This window comes from Onychomys torridus, chromosome 20 (genome assembly GCF_903995425.1).
Source record: "Onychomys torridus chromosome 20, mOncTor1.1, whole genome shotgun sequence".
Lineage (NCBI taxonomy): Eukaryota > Metazoa > Chordata > Mammalia > Rodentia > Cricetidae > Onychomys > Onychomys torridus.
Genome location: NC_050462.1, coordinates 1,781,129 through 1,798,600, shown reverse-complemented (window position 1 = coordinate 1,798,600; position 17,472 = coordinate 1,781,129). Strand labels below are relative to the sequence as shown.

The 17,472-nt window shown below is 44.9% G+C and overlaps 1 protein-coding gene across 12 annotated transcripts in view; it reads right to left on the bottom strand.

The window, feature by feature from the left end:
- Positions 1 to 1,532: 1,532 nt before the first annotated feature.
- Positions 1,533 to 17,472, bottom strand: part of Ric8b (RIC8 guanine nucleotide exchange factor B) — a 104,602-nt gene continuing 88,662 nt past the window's right edge. For 4 of the 12 annotated variants that reach the window (XM_036169695.1, XM_036169699.1, XM_036169696.1 and 1 more), the window contains one exon: positions 1,533 to 4,838. In XM_036169695.1, coding sequence (XP_036025588.1) covers positions 4,727 to 4,838 — 112 coding nt within the window. In that variant the 3' untranslated portion in view covers positions 1,533 to 4,726. Of the gene's footprint in view, positions 4,839 to 7,898; positions 8,083 to 10,394; positions 11,291 to 14,947; positions 15,032 to 17,472 lie in introns of those variants that run through there. The other 8 variants (XR_004943270.1, XR_004943271.1, XR_004943274.1 and 5 more) reach the window with 7 other exon arrangements.

Genomic DNA, 17,472 nt, shown 5'->3' with positions numbered 1-17,472 from the left:
CCTCTCTCCACCCCCCCTCCTTTTTTTTTTTTCTGGCTATAAGCTCAGTTTCCTGTGCCATGCACTCCCTTCCCACCATAATGTGTTGTCTCAACACAGGCCCCAAAGCACCGAGGTCAACTGACCGTGAACTGAAATAGCCGGAGCTATGAGTGAGCCTACCTATTCTCTTTATGAGATGGATACCTTGATCCTTTCTCAGTCACAGAAGCTAACATAGTGACCTGAAAAATGTGAGGTCCCGGAAAGAATTCATTTGCTATGTATGGATATTTTGCTGGCATGTATTTCTGTACCATGTGTGCCCGATGCCTGTGGAGGCCAGACAACATTGCTGGACTCCATGGAATTGAAGTTATAGATGTTTGAGAGCCACCATGCAGGCACTGGGACTTGAACCAGGGTCCTCTAGAACATCCAATGCTCTTAAGCACTGAGTCATGCCTCTAGTCCCTTGGAAAAAATTCTTAGTTACTAGTTACTTAGTTACTTAGTTACCTTTTCCTGTTTCCAACCCACTGATTAGTCCATAAGTTGGGACTGAGCTCCACTATCTGAGCTCTTTTTTCTAAACATTCAGGTTAGATTGTTGATTGCAGTTTTAAGTATTTCTGGAATTCACCCTTGTCCATACCTCCGATCACGCTCTATTTCAGACCCTCCCTACTCTACAGATGCTGAGGCAATGCCTTTCCATCTTCTTTCTTTTCTCTAGTCCAGTCTGCTCCATAGCAGTGGACTTTGTGTCCTGTCCAGTCCTTGCCTGAAATGTGGCTCTTCCTCTCTAGTTCCAAGGCACAGAATACCTGTCCTGTCCAGCCTACAGTCTCCTGCATCTGTAGACACACTGTGCCTTTGTCTACGAGCTTCAGTTCGAGCTAGTTCTGACAGGAACAGCTTCTCTCCTGTACATGTCAAGGTCATGCTGAAGTTGGAATGTCCACCACAAAACTATCTGTTTGGGTCTAGTGCTGGCTCCCAGCATGTCAACACATCTCCCAATGCTTCCTGGAGCTTCTCCTTTGCTTAAGTCTCAGCTTGGCTGTTCCCGACTTCACCTTCCTGACTTCTTCCTAGAACATCATTCAGTTCTTCCTCCCCACACTCCAACAGGTGTCACGGTGGTTTTCCTGAAGAGCACATCTCTCTCCACCCTTGAATGTTCTCCACCTCACAACCACAGTGGATACCTCCAAAAAGCTGGTACCAGGCTCCCCACCAACCAAGGCTACCACCCTCTGCATTTCCAAGTCCTCTGGCACCCATGCTCCTCACTTTGCAAGACTTTCTGGGCATTTAACCTTGTGCTGTGCCATGCTAACAGCTCTGGACAGCACTGCACAGCTGGCTGAGCCTGCTCTTCCCGGCTATTACAGTTGCCGCAGCTTTACTATGTAGAGGCCCAGGCTGCCTTCCCCAAAGACGGAAGGCAACAAACTTTTTAATGGGTGGGAGCTGGGTGGTAGGTCCTAATATTCACTGTGGTGATCAACAGTGTTTGCCATACTTTACGTAATGGAATGTCATAGCCATTAACATTTGAAGAATATTTATTGTTATGGGAAAATGCTCACATTATGTTAAAGAAAGCAGGGTACAAATCTGTAAACACAGCATGATCCAAACTTGTAGTAAAATAAATTATATATGCATAGAAAAAATACAGAAAGGGAATACACTAAACATTAACAGTGATGCTCAGGGAGGGAGGACTCTGGGTCAGCGATTAGCTTGTTTCCTGCACTTTCCAAACATTCTACAGGGAGCGTTTATGACTTTGATAGACAAGGGGGTGCAGGTTGACACCTACCTAATCCTGGGAGGCAGCAAGACCTGTGCGCCGAGGCGTTGTGTAGTCAAAGCTTCACACTGTCATATATGAAGGAAGGCTAGCATCTGCCACTGAGGGCCACAGGGCACCTGAAAGGTCACAGCCATCTGGGAACTGTTCCTTCAAGCAGCTCGAATGCCTCACTTCAGGACATGCTTTCCCGTCCATCCTTCACTTCCAGAAGCCAGTGTGGGCGGAGGGCTGGAGACTGCAGTGGCCAGTCCCATCCCTTTCACTGGAGAGGAACAGCGCACACCACTGCTCTCTGACCTAAAGGTGCCCAGGTCTTCATTTAAACTCTGCTAACTGACCAAGCTTCTCACTCCCATGCCGGCATCTCCCTGATGATGGGAAAGTGAGACTTCTTCTGCTAACATAGTTATTGCTTAAAATGGCCCGAGAGCAGCTGCCTTTGGCAGCCCACGCTGCTTCCTCTCAAAGCCTGGCTGTGTGGTCAGACACGCAGTAGGGAAGGTGCTGAAGTCAAGGCTGCAGCTGGACTCTGGCAGGCTGCTGGGCCGGGAACTAAGGGGAGTCCTCTGGAGAGGTGCTGCCTTGAGATGGGGTTACAGAGAAGACATGTAACTTGATGCTCAGTGTTCTTTTTGTGTGTAAGGTGAAACTATTCCACCTTCTTTCTAAGAATTAATCCTTAAAAAAAGGAAAAGTACACAGTACAGAGAGGTGCAAACAAGAAGAACTCACTGGGCGCCAGGGGCACAGTTACAGCCTGGAGCAAGCTCTGCTTGGAGCCTGCGAGGAGCATCTCACCAGGCGCGGCCCCATTTATTTCATGGAAAAGCTATCTGACCAGAGATTATAAAAATACTTTCAAAATGCTTTGTAGAATGAAATAGCAAAATAATTAAATTCTCTTTCTCTGGATTTTCCCACTTAAGCTAAAATCATGAATTGCTAAATAAAATGAAAATTTTACACGCCATTGGCTAAAACATGGACCACAAGCTCTTCCCAACAATTATTGGATGAAAATCCTATAATGCACATACTCTTCCCAGTCACTTACAAAGAATTTTTCTCTTACAGCAGCTCAGGGCCACCATTAGGAAAATATGTCTATGGCCACAGCATCACACACGTTATTTTCTGAGTGAACTTGGGTGTTCTTAGGTAAGTAGAGTTGGTCTTGGATAGTGTTTTTCTCTCTCTACCCTGGCATGGACTGTGACCCCATCTAAATTGTGATGAATGGGTGCTGCTGGCCTTTCACCCCCAGCTGGCGTCTTCTGCTTTCAGTGTATCTACTTTAAGTCTAGTAAACTCCTTTTCTGCTTTTGTGTGTGGGGTGGGGCTTAAAGTCCAAGCAATCACATGTTAGAAATGAACGTAAATCTTATCGATGCAATTGCTCTTTAAGGGTTCTCCTCTGAGTAAATTTTAAGAAACTTACTGACCTCTCTCTGGCAGCTCAAAGGCCTTTTCCGATTCAATGCTTGATGTGAGGTTTTGTCAGAAATAATTTAGGATAGCTGCTATTCTCACTAGTATAATGCACACTTTGTCCTTTAGAGAGGTTATATGATGACAAGTGAGGTTAACAGATGGAAAACACTTTGAAACATAAACTGTGCAATGGTATTGTTAGCCCATGTACCATAAAGAAACACACACAGATGGCTAAATTGAGTCATCCCCAATGTTTTATTTAATTTAAAGTTTTAAAAGGCAGTGGTTAAGCACATAATCTATGTGTATGCATATATGTATGTATGTGTACCTACACATACATACATATATGAAAGGAAACCAACCCCTTTTTAACTTTAGCCACTGATCAACTTGGCCTGTCTACATGATTGCACGTCTACTTCATATGACCATTTCTAAGAGTAAAAATAAACAGCCTTAATCAGTTTAATAGTAACTATTTGTGTTTCTTTTTTTTTAAATAAATAAAGTTACCATTAAACTGATCACATATGGTAGAAAGAACACACACACAAATACACACAGAGACCCTTGTTTAAAACATGTGACATACGAATGACCTTTATGTACAAATGGGTGCTGTTGGCTCCCTACCCCCAGCACAGGCCACGAAAGAACTCCCACTACCCGGGGAGCCCCATCCTCTCTGTTGCCTGGAGGATGAGTGTATACTTGGCACCCTGAGTGAGACCTCAGAATGCACGTTCTGGATGCAGCGGTACAGATGGCGGTCCAGCCCTACGGTGCGTGTAGTGTTCAGGAACAAGAGGAATAAATAGGCACATGTAGCTGCCTGGAACTAAACCATCATCTCTAACTCCTCACAGGGAGAGCTGTATTCTGAAGTTTCCGCTAAGTGACATACAAACTTTCAAGAGTATAGCAGGTTTGTAAGTCTGGGGCTCTGTGTGTGTGTTTCCACATTTATATAAAACTGAAATGATGGGTGGACTAGGTGTACAGGGCAGCTGCCTGGCTTCCACTCAGTCAGTGCTGATCTAAGGAGTCACCTGCCTCAGCCCTTAGTTACCAGCTCCTCGGCCTCTTGTGTGCCTGGGTTGCTGGAGAGACTTAGAAGGGGCGGTTTACACGAGCTGGTGGAGGGACATGGCTGAATCTTCGGCTAGGAATCCTGGTGACAAGACTGCCAGGCTAGACCGGGGCTGCTCGGCAGAGTGAAGTCCCGCCGCACTGCATCCTGATGAAATGGAATGACTGCTTCTGCTCCTAGTCCGCACCTCTGCCTAACTCCAGCTCTACGTGATGCCTCACTGGTGCAGAGAACACAGGACGGACCACCTCTTACATATGCTGGGTACCCACCGAGTGAACCAGCTAATGTGTTTCTAGCCGAAGCAAGGGCATACATGTTTCGGAGAAAAAGACCCCCGGAGCTAGAGAGAGAAGATACTGATGAAAGCCATGTGGAGGGCGGGCAGGTGCGGCTCAGTCTGTGTCCGAGCTGGTCTCTTCGATGACAGAGTACTGGCTGAGTGCCTCCTCCAAGGGAGTTATTGTCCCATCAGGTTTTAGTCCCATTGGCTTAAGCAACTCCTCTCTGGAAAAAGAGACAAAAGAAGGAGAAAAAAAGTATTCACCAGCATCATACACACCCTCCCCCACCCAGATCCCCATCCTTTTAAAAGGAGAAGTCTTTAAAAACCCAAGTATTTTCTCTCAAGCTCTCTGTGTGTTTGTAATGGAAAGATGAAAGGGGCATAGAAAGAAAAAGGGGGATGAAAGGCTTCATTCACACAAGCCAAACCTACTAAGCCAATTAAAGTATGAAAAGTCAAGGTCCAAATGGGCTCAGGACAAGGAGCAGGTCTCTTCTGTTTTGAATAATGAACTTTTTTTCCCCTCTCGTGGATTCATTTGTTTTAGAGAAGTTGAAGCTGCTGGAGTTTCACCTGCCCAACTTAGAGTTAAACACACATTTCATTTAATAGCATCAATTGTCAAATTTGGTTTTGTTCCCATTGCCTCTGACTCATGAGCACTTGTTGATTCATTTCAAATCAGCTGGAGTTCCCAAGTTTTCTTTCCTTTTCTCTCTCTTTCCTTCGTTGTGTTTCAAACACCACTGCTTTTGTTTGTGACGGTTTAATTATGGGACTGACAGCCATTTTTAATCTCTTCAAAGCTCCCCAACTGTCTTCACCTAATCCAATTGTATCCACTCCACAAGTTACAGCCTCATCTAAGATGGTTAATTATCGATTAAGCCAATCAAAAAGCATCAGGAAAGATTTATTTAATCTTTTCCTAGGCCTTATTTATTATTGCATGGAGATTGTGACGAATGTACCTACTGAGCTGCTAACTCCTAACAGGCTAGTGGTGCATTTAAGAGGGGCGTCAAAGGCTCAGAGCTGCTTAACCTTATTTCTCATGGAAATGGGCACCGCTGCCTGAGAACATGACACAGCAGCTGTAATGTTGGTGGCTGTGGTGTGAAGGGAAACAATAGCAGTTGTCCCCTCTCTCCTTGCTACTGTCCCTTCAGGCAACACAAAGAAGGACTCCCTCCTGGGAAGGCGCAGCTGTACAGCTGTGACAGCACAGTGGAACCTGAGGAGGCGAGCTCACTCAGGGACTTGGGTTTAGTAACAGGAGCCAAGCAAGTGGCTCTGGCCAGCACCAGAGGATGACTGCTGAGGCCAGAGTCTGGGAAATGTGGATGACTGACTGGCTGGTAAACTGAGGCTCCTGCATGTTATATGTAGGAAACAGGATCAAAATCATAAAGTTTCAAGTTGGAAGGGGCCTCACAGATCATTTAGTCCAACCCCTTTCTTTAAAAGGAGGCTGAGCGACTCCCCCAAGGCAGAGTTGGGCATGGGACAGGTCTCCTGAATCCTAGTCCGGTGCTCTTTGCAGTCAACCCCATCTCAGCTGGCTGCATGGAAAAGCAGTTGAGTTCACTGCCCGACAGCTATGTAAAAGAACTGCCACTTGCTGGGCAGCTTAGGAGGACAAGAGGCAGCTGCTGCCCTTGATGAGTGAACACAACAAACAGACCCGAGATGAGCCAGGCCCCAGATGGGTGCATGCCCTGAGGACTGCGGATGCGACACTGTGGCTCCTGAGAAGAAGCATGGCCACACTACCTGGGAGAGGCAGAGGAGACACAGCAGAGGAGACCCCCTGTGCCAGGCGAAGGAGACTGCGAGGCCTCACTGTCCGGTGTGACTGTTAATTTGCCTCTGCTGCTCTGTGCTCTTGTAAGGCTGGACAAGGGACCAGTGTTTAGAGAGTAGAGTTTCAAGGAAGAAGTGAGGGGCAGGAGGGAAGGGTGACAAGGCCAAAGGAAGGAGCTTAGCATTTATCTTGTAGTGCCCAGTGGTTCATACCCTCCGGGAGTGGTGTGGGAGTGGTAGACACACTGGAACTGTGTTGACAGGGGATCTTAGGAGGTCACTGTGGTGGTGTATGGAGAAAGAGAGAAAGATGGATTATGGCTGAGCTGTGGGAAGGAAAGGAACTGTACCTCAGGTAGGTGTGGAAGGGAGCTGGTGAAGGTGAGGGGTAAAGTGTCCCTATGGCCCCAGGACAGGTACTGAGGTCCAGCACTACCGACAGGAGCCAGAACACAGGACAGACTCGGTGGAACAGCGCTATTTTTCAGGACCCAAAGAGCCTGAGCTGCCTTTGTGGCAGCCAGATAGAAACACCAGTGGAGCTCCATCAGCAGTCCCCAGTCCTACTATGACCCAGGCACGATTCCGGAGACACATTTCCAGTTCTGACTGTGACGAGGAACTCTGTGACACGGAACTCTGTGACACTGACTCCTAACAACTGATGTGAAGAAAAGGGGACAACTTGCTGAGAACAGCACACTGGAGGGTAAGAAAATTCTAGGTCTAAAGGTTGGAAGCCATTGTACACATCTATAAAACAAGAGCCTGGCTCAAAAGCCAAAAACCCAAACCCAAGCCAACCAACCAAACACAAACTTTAAACACCTAATGACCTAGGTTTAAAGGTGTTGGTCACTGAAGGCAGCGAGGTATGGTAGGGACTGAACGGTGAGGAGAGGCAGAAGTAGAACTGGTAGGGGCCTACCAAAGCCAGTGATGAACTGCTTGGTAGACACACCATCACTGACGGTACTAACACAATTACATTTTCTAAAAGAACAGGCCAATCCTGGGACTAGCTGCCAGGGTGTGAACCACCAAGCTACTTTCTATGTAAACCCAGGAAGAGTGTTTCTGAATCAAGTCTGTTATCTTTATTCCTACCCTTTAGTCCAACTTTACAGCTGGGAATAATTAAGAATTTTACAGTTTTATGGTCTATTATTTCCAATAGTCAATCTATAACAAAGGGCACCCATCTTTTCATCCTCACTTGTTAACCATTCTCAAGCACTGAGGTGGTGCTCTGTATCACCCTCCATTAAAAGGGAAGCTCTCAGAAGGCATGACTTCTTTTCTTTTCCACATGGCTCCATGCAATGTTGGTGTGTACTGACATTTCTGTAGGTAAGGCATCGGTGCAACTTGGCCACAGTCATGCATTCATGCAAATAAATTAAGACAGCAATGTGATGGGTAGGAAGAGCAAACGGACTGTAAGTTAGCAAGTCTAAGGTCTGGACTCTTCCACTTACCAGCTGTGAGATCTTGGGCAAGTCTCTGAGTCTTAGTTTCCCCATCTGTGAAATGGGGTCATGGAAATACTAGCTCTGCCTACTTCCCAGTGAGGACACGACAGTCCCAGCACAGCAGTGGCAGCAACAACAGCAACAGTATAGATCAAAGAGTTCTGTGAACTGGAGAGGACTCGAGTGTTTACTGTGGGGGAGTGAAAAGCACATACAGGTTCTAAAGCCAGACCTGGGCTTCAATTCTACATCTATAACTCATTAATGCACAACCTTTGAAAACTCTAAACTTTGATTTCATCCTCTGTAGAACTGGGTCAGGAGCACTCACCTCACTGAGCCATCATGAACGCACAGACCACAGACTACACACAGAAAGGTACAGTGTAATGGCTGGGATATAACCCGAACCCACAAGCTAATACTCTTGCTGCTTATGTGTTTACAGGTTTCTTCTTCCTGATAAAACAGTGTGTAAGGGGGATACGCAGAAGCAAACAAAAGACATGGTCCCTGTGCTCAAGAAGCTTAGTCAGTTTGGAAGATAAAACATACATACATTAAACAATACCAAAAGGATCACAGAGAACAGCAGATTGACAAGCTTAGGATGATTGACAGGCAGAGCCCTGCTTTCCCTGAGCCTTGTCGACTCCTGCTGTATGTGAAACGTGTTCAAGGAGGTTTCTTGTCCTGTTTGGGAGCAGGAATGGATCTTTACTAGCTTGTGACTGCTTTACCCACGAACCCTGGACTGCTTCTCCGGCCCAACTTTCTGCTCTTCTTCTCTATCCTAAAGCTGGCACCAAACAAAATCTTGGCTCTAGAGACTCACTGCTGACAGCCTGGTGGATGCTGTGCTTATTAGCTCAGTTTCACTAAGGTCTGTGTGTCCACGTCAGTAGATATGGACAGAGAACAGGGACCTTTACACCACAGCAGTGTTCTTCCACCGACATTGCGAGGCACATGTGGGAGGAACAGGAAGTAACAGAGAGCTGCTATCACAGGCTGCTTGCAGGAGGCAGCCTCGAGGCCACACTATTGGCAGTGAAGACATGGCACCCAGAAGCAGACCTAGTCAAGCAGAGGCACACCAGCGAGAGTTAGCCATGTGCAGAGACCGGCAAGCAGATTGGCTAAGCTGAGGAGAAGAAGAAGGAAAGCTCGAAAGTGCTATGAGAGAGGGCTAGAAACCTGGGCTTCAGGGCGGAAATGGGACTGCACAGCTAGGTGTTTTGTCTCCTCTTTCAAAAGCCACCTTCCATATTTAAGAGTATTCAGTAACAACCGTTACCACTAGGTTTGAAAGCTGCCAACAATACTGCTCTGACATATGAACAGAAACTCTTCTATGCTTTATCCAGTCAGTTTTAATGTCCTCCTGTGTTCTGGCCCAAGGCCTGAGAGAGCAAAGCGTCTTCAGTTAAGCACCTGTGAACTACACTTAGCTGGCCTTTTTTACACAAGTCATGTACCTTAGAGGTTCCTCCTAACGAAGCCACGAACAAGCCACAGGCCAAATCTATGAACAGATTTGTTTTCATCAAGGTTTATAGGTTCAGGGAAGGATTAGTAATCCACAGGAAACCTAGCTATAGAATCAGGAAAGGATTACTAATCCTCAGGAAACCCTACAGAATGCTTTCCAAAGATTTTTTGCTGTCTACTAGACTGCTCAACTTGAAGGCAGAGTCCATGTCTTCTTGGGCTATGATTTTCATGTACCGGGTCTAGGACAGAGCACATAGTAGATGCTTGGTAAATGTTTCCTGAAGGATATAATACAAGGTTCACGGCATAGATGGAGAATGGCAGATGACGATGTGTCAGGAAGCATTCTCTTTCTAGCTGCAGTGGCTTCCTTGCTGAGTCAACATCCTCAGATGATGCTGACAGCCCAGCAGAAGTCAGGCATTCTTGCTCTCAACCACCCTTGGTAGACTCAGCTTCTTACGTCAGAAACATTAGGAGTTCAGGATCCTAGCCTCATAACTTCTGCTAATCTGTTACAAGCCCTTGGGCAAGGCATTTGCCTCTGTGAGCTATAAAATGAGGGGTTGGACAAGATGATCCCCACTATTCTACATTGATCTTAAGAATAAGTCTCAGGTTACTAAATAATTTCAAATCCCACAAAAAGCTCCTGGCATTTTAAGACACTCAAAATCACCATCCTAGGACTTTCTTCCTAATCAAGGTATTCTACACCTAACAGTTAAACACAGCACCTGCCTATCAATGACACACACCACGACCACAAACCTTTTCTGTAACCTGCCAGCAGGTAATTCAATGATGACTAAAGCAATGGCAAGTACCTCACAGAGGATCCAAATTGCATTACAGCCCTCACTGGGTCATTTTATGAAGAGTTACTACTGGTCCTAAATTTACAAAGGTCCTCTCTGAAAAATGATGGCCGAATGTCCAATAAACATCGTGGTTGAAATGTGTATCAGTATTAAGATAGTCACATAGCAACAACTGCTTTATACTTACCTTCAATGCTATACACAGGCCTTAACACAGTTAAGACTGCCCCCGTTATCACCAAAAAGTACAGTGATGTCTACTGGATAAAGAGCCCATTCTAGGCACTGTGACAGTATCATGGCGGGCTTCTCATCTGATCAGGCATCTGGCCAGGGAAGAGATAAGCCTCCAAGAATGTTCAACTGGAACGAAACATCATTTAAAATTTGATCTTACTAAACGGTAAGGAACCATAGTCTATAAGGGTGTGGCCAGGCAAGAGGACACAGAAAGCACGTCCTAGAAAAGAGACCCTATTTCGCCCCAGCCTAACCCCTGGGACTATCAACGGAAACCAAAAAGGGGTGGGGACTTTTGGGATTTCAACATATTTAAAATTTTTTGTTCTTTAAATATTTTTCCAGATATATTTTAACATCTTCCTGTTGGGATAGTACTTTGTGATAGCTCTTCAGAAACGCAGAGATGGTCACAGTGTTTTAGGGCTTCAGGTCCCTATGTGACGCCCCCAGCAGTGACGGTGCAGTATTGGGGCTCAGATATTAACATGCCCAACCGCACATTGCACATTACAGATCAGGTTAGATGTGTGTGGGTAACACCTTACCTGACCCGGAAGCAAGAGAATACTCTTGCCTACAGCACATGTTTTGTGCAACAGAAACTCAAGTGAACTTGTTGAAAGCAGGACATAGTCAAGCAGTTGGTAAGACACATCCTTGTTTCCCACTTGCAGATCTCCCAAGAGTCCCTTCAAATTTACCTATACGAGTCTCAGCTTCCCGCTTGCCACTTAGCTTGATAACGACTCAAAAATCATTCCCTTGTTTTCAAGGGCTCTTCTTTCTTGTCTGCTCTGTGTACTACAGGGCAGTATTGACACATGGAATTAATGACAGGGTCTGTAATGAAACAACAGTCATGCACACACCGTCTGCTCTTTTGATAACATACTGTTAGAGACCTAGTCACCTCCCGCTAATTGAGCACTGTATAATAGTTCCGATCCTTTTGTGTACCATATTTTGTTCTATGTAGGAAAGAGGAAAAAGGGGGAACCTATGAAGCATTGCTTCCTTTAATCACCCCTGATTAATTCTCTGTTTTAATGAGGGTGCTGCTACTTAGCCAGGTTCTGTTACATACTTGTTTTGTTGACTTCTGTTCAATGTCTAACAAAACCTGAGACGGGATAATTGGGAACCATTACTTTGGCCCAGGGATTCCTGTTCGTAATGTGAGGTTGGCCTGGAAAAAGAGCCGTGACATGTTAAATTAGCCATTTCATATTTAATTCCTTTTCGCCTCTGAAAGATGGGATGAGGCATTAGTATATAAATGGAGTATTTTAATTAACATGAGATGCCTATGGGGATGGATCCCCTGACAGCCCAGAGGGTGCAGCTCTGCAGAACTCCAAGCAGAAAGCAGTCACAGGCCTCTACAGTGTACTGGGCATCTCACTTGCTAGAGTCACACAACTGTGTTGGATGCTGTGAGCAGGTGGCCTTTGGGTGGGGCTGCTTCTTTACCTTTTATCTAATGGCTTCTTAGTGCAACTGGTTACACTGATCTTTCACCAGGACATTGACAGAGAAGGAATAATGGGAATGGTGACTTCCCCAGCAACTGAAAGGTCTTCCAACTGCATCTTCAAGATAATTCTTCCCCTTCAGCCCTTCCCATTACATTCTAAGTTAGGCGCTGATGGGAAAGCAAAGTATGCTGTGTAAATCTGCCAACCCCAAGACAAATGGAGATGATGTACTGCTCCGACCACCACACCCTTCCACTTTGATGGGACTGGGAACTGTCTAAAAATTCCCACAGGGAAGCCATTTTACAGTTAAGATCTCGTAGTGTGATGACATGTGTGAGAATCTGTTAGGATACTCATTCTCCTTCAAAAACAATGTAAAACCCAGTTCTGACAAAGGGTCTCAGAACTTTTACTGTTTCCCTCATAAAGCTAGTTCTTTAACCAATGACGTAATATCTGATATGGAGTAGGAAGTCGGGGTGTGTGACGCACCTTCACTATAATCTGCAGTCTCACAAAGTAAACACACTCACTGTTGGTCTTTGGTGCTTTGTTTAAAAATTATGTCTCATTTAAAAATAATCAGACTGACAAACTTCTCAAGAGTGGTTGGTAATTTTTCAAAATAGCGTAATATTCGGGAGTTTTGAAAGTGAGGTGTTCTGGAGGGTGTCAGTCACTTAAGCTCTGAGGCTCATCCCTTAATAAAATACCTCCCATCCCGCTCAGATCATAGCACTGTCTTGATGACCAACAGGGAGCACACACAGAAGAAGCACATACAGAATTTACATTCTGAAGCACTACGTTAGTTTTCTATTATTCTCATTTCTGTTAGAAGATAGCATGCAAAGCTTCTAAAAGTCTGCTACTACGGCCTCGTGGTAGTTAGCACAGCTAAGAACACATTAGAGGATGAGGTTAGGGCTACTGCTAGAAGAATACAGTTTAGGTTTACCCTTAAATCATGGCATTTTTATTATTTCTTGGTAACGTTGTGATAGAACGTTTCTGCTCTGTTGTCTAAATGAACAAATGAGGTGAGGTCTGCATGCCGGCAAACTGTTGAAGGGAGCAGCACAAACAGAAGCCCCATGCCTTCTTCCAACCAGGAGGTTTGGAACTCCGAAGGGCGGGAACCAGGAGGGCCATCTTTATCTCACATCTGCTGGCTGTCACCAGCCAGCACCCGGTGACTCCATAAGGACCACAGAGGGCAAACGGCACCTGCTCGGGTGTCCAGCCACCGAGTTGGTTTGAGTTGGTCCTCTGTACCCAAAGATGCACAGACTAGAGCTTCTCAAAACAGGCCTCTCATTCTGGGGTCAGTATATATAGTACCGAACTCCCCTAATGGAGTTTCCATGGAACCTTAATGATGGAGAACAGTGCTGTATGTCAGAAATATGAGCCGAGCTACTACGGAAGCTGCATATTAATATCCAATGTCCAACTAGCGAGACAGAAAGTAGAGTGAGTTAAAATTGATTCCAATGATATATTTTGTTTAATCCCATACAAAAACTGGTCATTTTAAACACATAATCTAAATAATTAATGAGACACTTTGCATTCTCTTTTTGTCTTTAGAGGACATTCTAATTTGGAATAACCACAGCTCAAGTGTTTAGCAGTCATAAAGTAGTGGTTCCTACAATGGACAGTGCAGATCCAAATGATCTGACCTAACTATTATGATCTTTGAACTCTGGTGCCTATATCAGGTCTTACAATGCTTTAAAGGGTGGGCTGTGTTTCTGAAATGCACCCAAAAAGCATACCCTAGACTAACTCCTCACAAAGGCATATGCAATTACAGATTTCGGTATTTTTGAAGACAGAGCAGTATTTATATGGAAAAAGTTATGTGTCTGTTACTTTCAGCTGTAAATCACTCTTAACCTTACATTTGATGCCAGCATTAAGAAAGCCATGTCCCGTATACCAATATGGCTGATAAAAATGGGGGTGGGATGGGAAGCATGGTTAGTGGCCAGAGAATGGATGAGAGAAGGAAGTGGTGGCAGAACAGGCATTATTTATTTATTTATTTGCTTCTTTATTTGCATGCAGCTGAAAACAGTTTTCATTGGTATAAGCAAACAGGCAAAGTGCCTTGATAAACAGTGCTGGAGTGAGAATGGAGTCTAAGACCAATTCATCTGGTGTCAATAAGGGGATTAGAGGAATGGAAACAGAGCTGTAATTATAAGATGTCCTTTGCCAACGCTGTTTGAAGGCTCCTCAGTACGTGAGTGTGCCACTGCCAGGTGCGGGCAGCTGTGCCGGGCACACTGGACTGACTTCCTACCTACACATCACCATTCCAGTCTCCTGCTTTCAAAGTCTGAGAAGGAAAGAGGAGGTAGAGAGGTAGGCAAGATGTTTTCTGTAATCTTCTACCTCAGGCTTGACTGCTAAATAGTACACTTATTCTAGATTAAAGAAATCCGCATCACTTATTTAAATTAGCCAGCCATGGCCCACATTTTTTAATGATATGCCTTTACAGCCTCTACTTTGATGAAGTTTGGCTAAGAAACTGAACTGGTAAGTACACTCTGAAGCCTTGACCCTGCAGGTTATTTTATACAGAAAACAACAGACTTCCAATCTGGAGGTGAGCCATTCCATTCTCCATCCTAGCACACTGGAGAAACCATATGGCAAAAGACACTGACCTAGCTGTACAGGACAGGATTTACAGGGTTCAGATGGCCTTTGAGCTCTGAAAACCTCCAGATGCACTGCCACCCCTACAAAGACTAGAAATATCTAACACAGACATGATCTAACGTCACTGAGAATGTTACTCAGTCCATATTAAGTAAGGAGCCTTCTGAGCACTAATCTCACTAGCTGGGATAAAGATGCTGAGGACATGTGCTCCTTAGGGCTATGTCTAGCGTGAGGGTGAGATGGAAATGTGACCTCCAGTTTCACAGTAGTGGCTTTACACTTTTGGCAGTAACATCTATACCCTACACCAGGCTCAGGAACAGGACTTGGCATGACCAACCTTAGTCATCACTTTGGTAAGTGCTTTGGCACGGGCCACTGTCGCTAACCACCATCCTGGTGCAGCGCCTTCACATCTGCTCTCCTATGGATGAAAAAAGGAAGTGTCTAGTGTCCATGCCATGGCCACGTCACCTCCAATCCTATGCTCTACTCAAGCCTTTCCTTTTCAGGGGCAGGAGACGCTGCTGAGAGGTGACTCAAGTGTCCTGGCAAACACAACAGAGACACAGTAACACAGTGGACAGAGCAGAGGCCCCAAGTTCTGGAAAACCAAGTTCCTAGTCTCACTCTGTCTTAGAGCTGGAGACAGCACAATGGGCGAGTGTTTTGTAAACTGTAAAGAAAATGGATTATCAGCAGCCATCCCCTTGGGAATGTTTTGGGCATCTCTGTGGTCCTTACATTTCCCACCGGTCAGTGAGGTTAATATGCCACTTGAGCTCTTTGGGAGAAAGATGCAGTAAGTGACGTCTAAAGACTTCAAAGGTCCCCCTACAGTGAGCGGCCACTCTCAGTTCCCCCTAGAGTACTCCTAAACTTCACGGCTAGCCACATGCCACTTCCCTTCCCTGGAAAAGACTCCCGGAAGCATTTAGACAGAAATGCTCCTTTTCCCTAGGTCAAACATTTCAACACATAGCTTGTTTTTCGCAGTTTCTACTTTGAAATAGATTATACAGCCATTTCTCCTGCTAGAGTATGAATTTTCCAAAGGCAGAAACTGTCTCACTCACCTCCAAATCTCCCTTGCCCATGGGAGCTGTTGAGTAAACGCTCCTTGTACGGTACTGAACCTAAGTTTACTTGGCTGTATGGCATCTTATTTTTTCTTATTTTATCAAAAATAAGAAAAAGTAAAAAGAAAGATGAAGCTTACGACTAATGAATAATACAGCACAACAAACATGAAAGACATGTGAAGGAATGGTTTCATTCTTTGCGTTCTTGCTCTGGAATGCCTACTGTTGACCTTGGTACAGCTGTCACTGTCATTAGTGAGAGCAAATGTTAGAAAGCACACACACAGGCAGACATGTAAAACCTACCATACATCATGCAAAAAAGTCAACTTGACTTAAGACTATTCTCAAATTTACTCTTGCTTCAACTTTAATGGCAAAATAGATTCCATCAAAGCCAACACAAGACCTCCTAGCTCTGTTTTATACATGTGAGCATCAGGACCACCTTCAGCTTGAGCCGGGCACCTGCTTCTTGGTGAATGTTTGTCTTTTCAGAGACATGGTTTAAATCAGGTGGAAGTTGGGCATTTCGGAATTAATGTCTATGTGTTTATTTATTGGCAGCTTCTAAAATATGTACAAAATACGTAGATTCCCCTAAGATGAAAGAGAATCATTTTATGTGAATTAATAGGGTACTTTATGAAATTGGCGATATATTTATGAATAAGCCAAGTATCCAGATTACACTGTATTATCTTGGGCAGCTTATTCCTCATTTTCTGTTTTGTGCTTGGGCATTTCCTCATGCAGGTTAAACAGACCAGTTATGCAGCATCTGTGTTAAGTGCCAGCAACTCCTATCTATTGTCACAACAGGAAATTTATACTACTTGAGTGATCTACTGTGCTAAAACACTAACATGTCCCACTCAGGTCCTTGCTAACAATTTCCTTTCTGGCTTCCCCCAGATGGATCTACTGATTTCATTCTAATTTACTTATACCACCGTGTCTCATTAGCTACACCAGACCCATCTGGAAACTGTCAGGCTCATGCAACTTATTTTTACATATACTCTTTTTGTGGAGGGGAGGGTGCTGGGGACTGAACCCAGGGCTTGGGCTTTAGCACTGAACTCTTTCTCCAGCTCCCAGATTTTATTCTATATACTCACACAGAGCTCATTATTTTGCTTAATATACGTCTGTTATAGTAACAGTCCCTGTGACTGTCATTAATTCCTCTGGGAAAGAATTGTAGAAAATGTTAAGCAGAATGTAATTTGCAAACAGGCCAAATGCTGGGAAAGGACAAAAATTTAGGAGTAGCCAGCAGTCACCAAGTTCTAGAACACTTTGTAGATAATGAAGCTACTTTTCAGCAGCTTCTACACATTGCCGCTATCATCCAGAAAGTTCAAGACTACAGAATGTCAAAAGACCCTATCTGCTCTAACTGAACCAACCCACAGTTGTCCATTTCTGAGCTCTGCTAAGCCTCTGGCTACAAACAGAACCTATGCCTCCCTGTTGGCCCCTTTCCTTCCCAGCTAGTCTCTGGCTGTTCGATTTCAAATGTTCTTTTTCTTGATGGATGAGTAGCAGCCTTTATGGTTGTGTGAAAAATGAGATGAGCAGAAGAGATTCACCTTTCCATGGTGGCTGTCACCAACACAAAGAAACACTCAAGATGACTTACAGGACACAGTGGCTCAATGTATGACTGGAGAGTAAGGCGACCGACCCATCCAAGCCTGTGGGAACGCTCCTAAGAACTCCTCCAAAAGAGCTTGGTGGTCAGCACACCTTGACTGAATTCCCTACAACACTGGTCCTT